At 39.0% G+C, this 7,286-nt stretch overlaps 1 protein-coding gene across 2 annotated transcripts; it reads left to right on the top strand.

Annotated features, from left to right (window-relative positions):
* Window positions 1–340: 340 nt before the first annotated feature.
* Window positions 341–7,004, top strand: arf2b (ARF GTPase 2b). Of its 2 annotated transcripts, XM_008437199.2 has the most exons (6): window positions 366–448; window positions 576–704; window positions 2,647–2,804; window positions 3,247–3,357; window positions 4,661–4,785; window positions 5,147–7,004. In XM_008437199.2, exons 3-6 carry the CDS (start codon window positions 2,657–2,659, stop codon window positions 5,306–5,308), a joined length of 546 nt encoding a protein of 181 aa, XP_008435421.1. In that variant the 5' UTR covers window positions 366–448; window positions 576–704; window positions 2,647–2,656; the 3' UTR covers window positions 5,309–7,004. The 2 variants fall into 2 exon arrangements, with proteins under 2 accessions (XP_008435420.1, XP_008435421.1); XM_008437198.1 differs by lacking the exon at window positions 576–704 and having other exon boundaries at window positions 341–448.
* The last annotated feature ends 282 nt before the right edge of the window (window positions 7,005–7,286 follow it).

Raw genomic sequence — 7,286 nt, 5'->3', positions numbered from 1 at the left:
CAAAAAGCACATTTGTGTTTTCTTAAAAAATGGTATTTCTTATGCACTGAAATCATAGTCATGATTTTATTGTTATAAAACTCACTCCTAAAACTAATCCACATTTTATAAAATGCTGATTTTATATGAATTACATCTTGGATTTAGGAAGCATATGGACAAAGAAAATATAAAGTATGCATGTGTGCTATCAAGTATTCCATGGTACTTTAGCTTGCCATATCGGCATCACTTCCTCGACATTTTGTACACTGTGCGCACAAGGATGTGCCGCTGCCCTGATTGGACCATTGGATAACCAAGGCGGGTTATCAGTTACACTATTTGCGCTGCGATTGGTCGTGGCTTCAAAGTGGGAAGTACGCCGGTGTCTCCCTGGTTGCGCAAGACGCCATTTTGGAGTGACAGTGAAAGATAACGCAAAGATCGGGTTGTCGTCTCTGTAAAGGTAATAACTGACTAAAATACGTTTATTTTTGTACTTTAATGTTGTAATGTGTGTGATAAAAGTCTTAATGTCCGAACTGATCGATTTGAGCGGCGTTTGGAGTGACGTCACTGTGTTCTCTGAGCAGTGACGCGGCAGTTCGCTAACGGCAGCTAGCGCGCTACAGCAGTTCCTGTCACGGCCGAGCTGAAAGCAGCCACTGCGGGTTCCTTTTACCGAACTGGGCTTCGGTTGTAACTACGTTTGTTAAAAATATGTGAGTGTTGTAAACCTCCGTTGTGTGTTGTCGTGGGTCAAAATGCGCTAAGTTTTAAATTGTCAACGAATCCAGTTAGCGGCTAGCCAAAGCATCCGCCCTTGGTGAAGCTAACGTGGCTAAAGCTACACTCCGTTTACTTTAGATTTAACTGTGTTTTTATTCTTGTCCATCCTACCACTCGTAAATGTTTGTTTAGTTTGAGGTCAAGCTATAAACAAATAACTAAAACTAAAAAAATTTTACATTATTCCTGTTACTAATACCAGGTTTACCAGTTAGAACAGGCCTTTCTTATCAAGTAGCTCGTTAGCTATTAAGCTTATCCGGGTGAACGAAAGCTCGATCAGTGTAGCGGCCTATAAAATCCGTTTTAGTTTTGCTCAGATCCCGGTGAAATAAACTGACTTTAACAATTGAGTAAGGAAATATTGTAGAATTGTTGATTAGCTGTGGATTTGAACAAAAGCCGACAAATTGGTCATAGATAAAACGGGGGAAAAAAATTGTCTGAACTTTTGCAATTTCAAATCTTATGTTGACTTTTCTTTCAATAAAATTCCACTTTATTTTACAACACAGTTCGTCACTTGAGGAACAGGTATGTTCGTAAAATAATTATTTTATAATTTTTTAGGGGACTAGTGACAAGTGTGCAGAGATGTCAGATCAATAGATTTTTGTTTTACGTGTCCCTAAAAACATAAGCTTCAAGTATATGGAAGAGTTTAAAAGTTTGTAAGGAAACTTAAGTGGTTTGTTTGGCCGAAATTGAAAGGTTCATCATTGCAGTATTCCTTAGGAAAGATCAGATCTTAAAATGGAAGATGAATCGGGGACAGAAAATGAATTGTTCACCACTTTTCTTTTATTGTAGCTTAAGTTACCTGCTCATCGGTGATGTTCAGAGCACTACAGTCTGATCCAACTTTGCTTCCTTATTCCTTAAACCTCATCCTAACATCCTTAATGTGCTACTGCATCAAAGTGTTAAGTAGATGTGAGAATAGGTTCTGTCTGGTTCTAATAAATGTTTATAGATAAGCTTGTTTCAGCACACCAAGCTACTTAGTTCTGCAGAGCATTTTTTTGAAGACTTATTTTGCCTCATTTCATCAGTTTTTAATGAGGTTTTGGCTGTAAAAGGTTGACAGTTTTCTTTTTTTTTTTTGGTATTACATCTTGAGGTGTATTGCCAAAACTACATAAATTATGCTGAGTTCTCTTGATTTCTAGAAGCCATTTGATTATCAGCTCTAAAGTTTAACGTTTTGCATTGAATTCTGTCTTTTTTAGTTTTAGTTTTTTGTGGTGCTGCAGTGATTCAGCTGACTCTTGTGACTTGTTTGAGAGAGTCTTCCAAATGCAGACATAACTGGGAGATTATTTTGGATGCTTGACTGTAGAATCTGATTATCAATCAGTAAATTTGCAGTAAAAATTTTTTAAGTTACAATAGGTTAGGCTGTACCTCCTTCCATTATCTATTCTTAAACAAAGGTATACTTATCCATTGTGTACGAATTTAGTATTCATGGCAGTGAAATGTTTTTGATTGATTAAAAATATGTTTTTGATTTATTAAAAAGACTGAAATGAACAGTCAAAGAACTGTTCATTTCTTGTTTGTAGGTTCTCTAAAAAATCTTATACTTGTCCAGTTCATCAAAGTTTTTTTTTTTTTTTCTGTTGACTCAAAATTTTGTGGCTGTGTATATTTGTGAAAACAGATTTTGGTGAAAGCAGAAATGTGATTCCCCATGCTGGTTGTTTCTGTCCTACCAGAAGTACTTTAAGTCATCCCTCTTATTTTGTTCATAATTTCCTCTTTGTGGAACAGAATGCACCCTTTACATTTTACTTAATTCCTGCACTTATCCGTACACAACTGAGTGCTTAAAGATGTTACACCCCCTAACGGTTTTTCTCTCCGCTTTTTCAGCTTTGCCAACATGGGGAATGTATTTGCAAGCTTATTCAAGGGCCTGTTCGGCAAAAAGGAGATGAGAATTTTAATGGTTGGCCTCGATGCTGCTGGAAAAACAACAATCCTATATAAACTGAAGCTCGGAGAGATAGTCACCACCATTCCCACTATTGGTATGGATTTTTTTTTTATCTCTTTATCTGGCTGTACAGATAAAATGTTTTTTTGAGATGCCTACATAATGGATCATGATACAATTTTAAGTAACAAAATAAAGGTCTTGCATGTTTAAACAGTTTTTGTGCCAGCTTAAAGATCTGAATATAATGTAAGTTCTTTTTTGCAATCACATATAAATGTCTCAGCACTTGAGGTCACTGGTTTTAGATAAAATTGTTTAGTCCTTGACTTGTGTCAGACTATTACTGACTCTGGTAGTATTTGTGTAATTTACTGAATGATGATATAACTGAACCCTTTCAGAAATGTTTAACTGCATGCAGGTGGAATTTCTAGGTTTATGTGGAACAAGTTCATCCTCAACTTTCAGGACCTTGACTTTTTTCAAAGACCCGTCAGCCAGTGACTCATCAGTGCTTTTTCTTCCTTCTGCAGGTTTTAACGTTGAAACGGTAGAATACAAGAACATCAGCTTCACGGTGTGGGATGTGGGCGGTCAGGACAAAATCAGGCCGCTGTGGCGCCACTACTTCCAGAACACTCAAGGTGAGGGGTGACTTCATCTTGACCGTGTTCACTTCTGCCTATAGGTGGCCTTGTTGGTGCATAGAAGATGATTTTAAAGCAAGTGAACCAGTGACTCATGCTCCATTGTTCCATTCTGAAAGGATGTATTGTTTGACTCCTCCCTTTCCTGAAATATAATTCATCAGAAAATGCTATGGACTGTAGAGCGTGATTGCCGTCTAGTTGTGTTCCTAGAAAAATCAACAAACTACTAATATAGGTTTGGCATCTTGATGAAGATTTTTTTTATGTACCATGAAGTTAAAGTCATGATTGAAGAGAGTTGGAGCACTTTAGTCCTCTTTGGTCAATGGACTGCTTGAAATATTTGTTTAAAAGTGGTTTTGCTCTGTCTAAGGTTTAGCTCATTTGTTGGGCAGTAGTTGCAAAGCTCTTATTCCATAAAACTCTGAGTGATTTAAATTGTTCCAATTCATAGATTTAAAAGTGGGAAAGCACAATGTTGGCAGTTACCTGGGTTAACTTCCCCTGTTCTGCCTGTAAGTCCTGAGGCTGGAACGCTCCGTCTCTTTAACTGAACTCACCGCATATCAAATGACCGTCTCAGATCGCAGACATAACATTATCCTCTATCTGTTAAAAGTGAAGCAGTGGATTGGATAACCGTATTAATAACAAATTGTATGTAATTACCACAGTTGTTAGACATTTTGCTTTTCTTGTGACTCCAGAAAGTATCTATGTTTATATAAGGTGCTGTATTGGTCAGCTCAGGGTTTTCTACACTTATCTAAATGAATATAGTTTGAACTTTTTAATGAAATATATTTTGCTTCGTTTTTCTACTTTGAAGAGCACAATCAAGTGTTATGCAGCTGCTGTTATGTTTGTCATTTACTGATCTGAGAGTTCTCAAGATTCATCTAAATATTTTATCATCGGTTTGAGTTTTTATTTGCTTTGTCACCCAAGTATTGCTTTACTTGGCAGCACAGTAGGTATGTTTACATTTCAAGTTCCTCAGTGTTATACTGAAATGAGTTTTGGTTATTAAATCCCAGGCAGTTATAACCAAACTGAAGTTAATTATTAATGTAACAAACTCTTTGAATTGGCTGTGCAGTCGGGTCATAAATGAGAAAATGCGAAAGAGATATGTTGAGGTTCCCCACAATATATCATAAACATTTTGTCGTCGTAATATCAGTGAATGTGATATTTATATTGCAAATGACTGTTTTGATGTGGAGCAGCCAGAATGTGTTGGCAAAGTTTCATGAAGGTTGATATCCGCTCAGATAGACGTTGCTTATTTCTGCAGGGCTTATTTTCGTGGTGGACAGCAACGACAGGGAGAGGGTGAATGAGGCGAGGGAGGAGCTGTCCAGAATGCTGGCTGAGGATGAACTGAGAGACGCTGTGCTGCTTGTTTTTGCAAATAAACAGGTAAGAGTCACATTTTTGGTTCCCTGATGCGCTTTTCATGTTCATTTGACAACTTCCACACCTCATCTGGTGTGCAGAAAATAAGTGTATTTTCTGCTCAGAAAATAAGTGTATTTTCTGCTCAGCCACAAACGTTTTTCATAAGAAGCATTATGAAGCTGTTTGATCTCAGATTCTCTTTAAATACAAGTTGCGTGAACTGAGTTGGAAAACTGTTAGACCTCAGATGGTTAGAATAGTCATAAAATTATTTTATAAGAAGCTAAGTAGGAGTTATTAATTCACCAGAATAAACATAGATATTGGTTCAAATGTACAAAGTTTTCCAGCAGTAGATCACTATGTGCATTCCTTCCTCCAGGATCTCCCCAACGCCATGAACGCTGCAGAGATCACAGACAAGCTGGGCCTACACGCTCTGCGTCAGCGCAGCTGGTACATCCAGGCCACCTGCGCCACCAGCGGAGACGGTCTCTACGAGGGCCTGGACTGGCTCTCCAACCAGCTGAAGAACCAGAAATGATCCATTCCACCAGTTTTTTGTTTTGTTTTTCCTTTTTTTTTTTCTTTGTTTGTGGTTTATTTTTATTTTATTTTTTCTGTTTCGACACCGCTGCAGCACCGGACCCCGGCCCCCTCTGCTCCATCTCTACCCCCGTTCCCCGGACCGACCCGGCTCTTTTCTTTCGAGAACTTCCTTCCTGCTTTCTCCTCTTCCGTCTGTGCTCTCGGGGCTCGAGCCTGTGCTGCTTGTGTCTGTGTGTGCGTGTGTGTTTGCGGGTGGTGTGTGTGTACAAGAGTGAATGAGTGTGTGTGTGTGTGTGGGCATGAAGGCGTCTTTGTGTGTGTGTCGGCTGGGATTGGGAGTAACCCTGGCGTGCCTTTTACACACCTCCTGTGGAATCAGCAGTCCGGTTTTCAAGACCCTTCTCCATCCACCGACGTCAGCCTCCTCCCTGCTCGGCCTACCCCCACTCTCAGTCTTGCACGGCCCCCTTCTCCCCACCCTAACTCCGCAGAGGAAGCATGGTTTTCATACGGCAAAGAAAGAGCAAGGGTGTAAGCTCTCCTCCCTTTAGTCTGATCTGTGATAAGTAGAAACGCTCACCCAGTGTAGATCGAATGCTAAATGTTAATTTTAACCTCCTTGATTTTGAAACCCACCAGTAAGAGATTCAGTAAATTGCATCTTAACCTGTATCAGGTCAAAGCAAAATCAAAAGGAAAAAAAAAAAAGAGTTGGAAAATACAGGAAAAAAAATAGAAGGAAAAAAAAAAGCGGTTCATCCTCGGTCATTCTGGTGTCATTTGAAAATCATGCTGTTTGTTTTATTATTATTATATTGGAAATATAGCAGATTATTCCTATTGATGGCTCTCCAGTGGACACTAACTTTCTCCCCGAAGCACAAGGCAAGCCAACAATCTTCAAATAAAAGTCAAATTCTGTCAGTTTACGTATGCAGCCCTCGTCTTTTCTGCTCCCTCGGTAGCCCTCCTTTTAATTCCCCGGAGTAAATTGGATCTTTTGAGTCTGATAAATCGTTCTGATGGCGTTCTCACACTCGTACTCAAGCCTGAGAACAGGAGCTTCACATTATTCCTTTAAGAGATGTTACATGTTTGTTTTTTCTGTCATTAGTTTTAGCATTTATATTGTACAATGACTGCTGAACCAAATGCATTTGAGCAGTATGACAAATCCTGAACATGGACGTAGTAAGAGCATCTCTGAGGGCCTGACCTGATTTTTCTTTTTTCTGTTCTTCACCAACGGTTGACGGTTTTTCTTTGAAACCTGAAAGCATCCAGCTGTTTTAGCTTTCAAAGTCGGGATGAAGGATTGGCACCAAAAATGAAGGCTCTTTAACTGTGAACGGTCTAGACAAGAAGAGAGGAAAAATGGCTGGAATGTCTGGGTGTTTACAGGCTAATACTCCTCATTTGTGTTGCTGCATACTTAAAGATTGAGGAGTACAACACCAGTCCTCCTCCTCTTCCTCTGTTGGCAGCGAGCTGGAAGGACTCGGTGGCAGACCTGTTGAGGGGAATCGGTGTGCAGTTACCTGGTGCTGAGACTCAGCAGGCGTCCTCAGTGTTGAACCATGGGGGTTAAAGCTGGCACTTCTGTCAAGAATGATTGTAAATCTGTAAGTTCCCCTGTAAACTGTTTCTGTGGGGATTTCCTGAACACATTAATAAACATGATTTGATCCAAACTCAAAGAAAACTCTGGTTTTTATTATTAATAACGGTGCTAAATATATTTGATTTCCACCCCACAACAGTCCACTCTAGTTTTCCAACTAAGTGGAGAATTGCAATAAATGGATAAGTTTTATTTTATACTTTTGTCAGTTACACATTGCTGAAGGAAACGCACATAATCATAAAGTCAAATTTCATAAATTTGTTGAAGCTGTTGAATTCTAATAAAGCCTCAATTTGGATCTTTCAATTCAAATTCAGGCTTTTATATATCGTTACACCTTAAAAGGAAA

The sequence above is a fragment of the Poecilia reticulata genome, linkage group LG19 (genome assembly GCF_000633615.1).
Source record: "Poecilia reticulata strain Guanapo linkage group LG19, Guppy_female_1.0+MT, whole genome shotgun sequence".
Classification (NCBI taxonomy): domain Eukaryota; kingdom Metazoa; phylum Chordata; class Actinopteri; order Cyprinodontiformes; family Poeciliidae; genus Poecilia; species Poecilia reticulata.
Note: the sequence above shows the minus strand (reverse complement) of the source record. Positions and strands in the feature narration are given on the sequence as shown.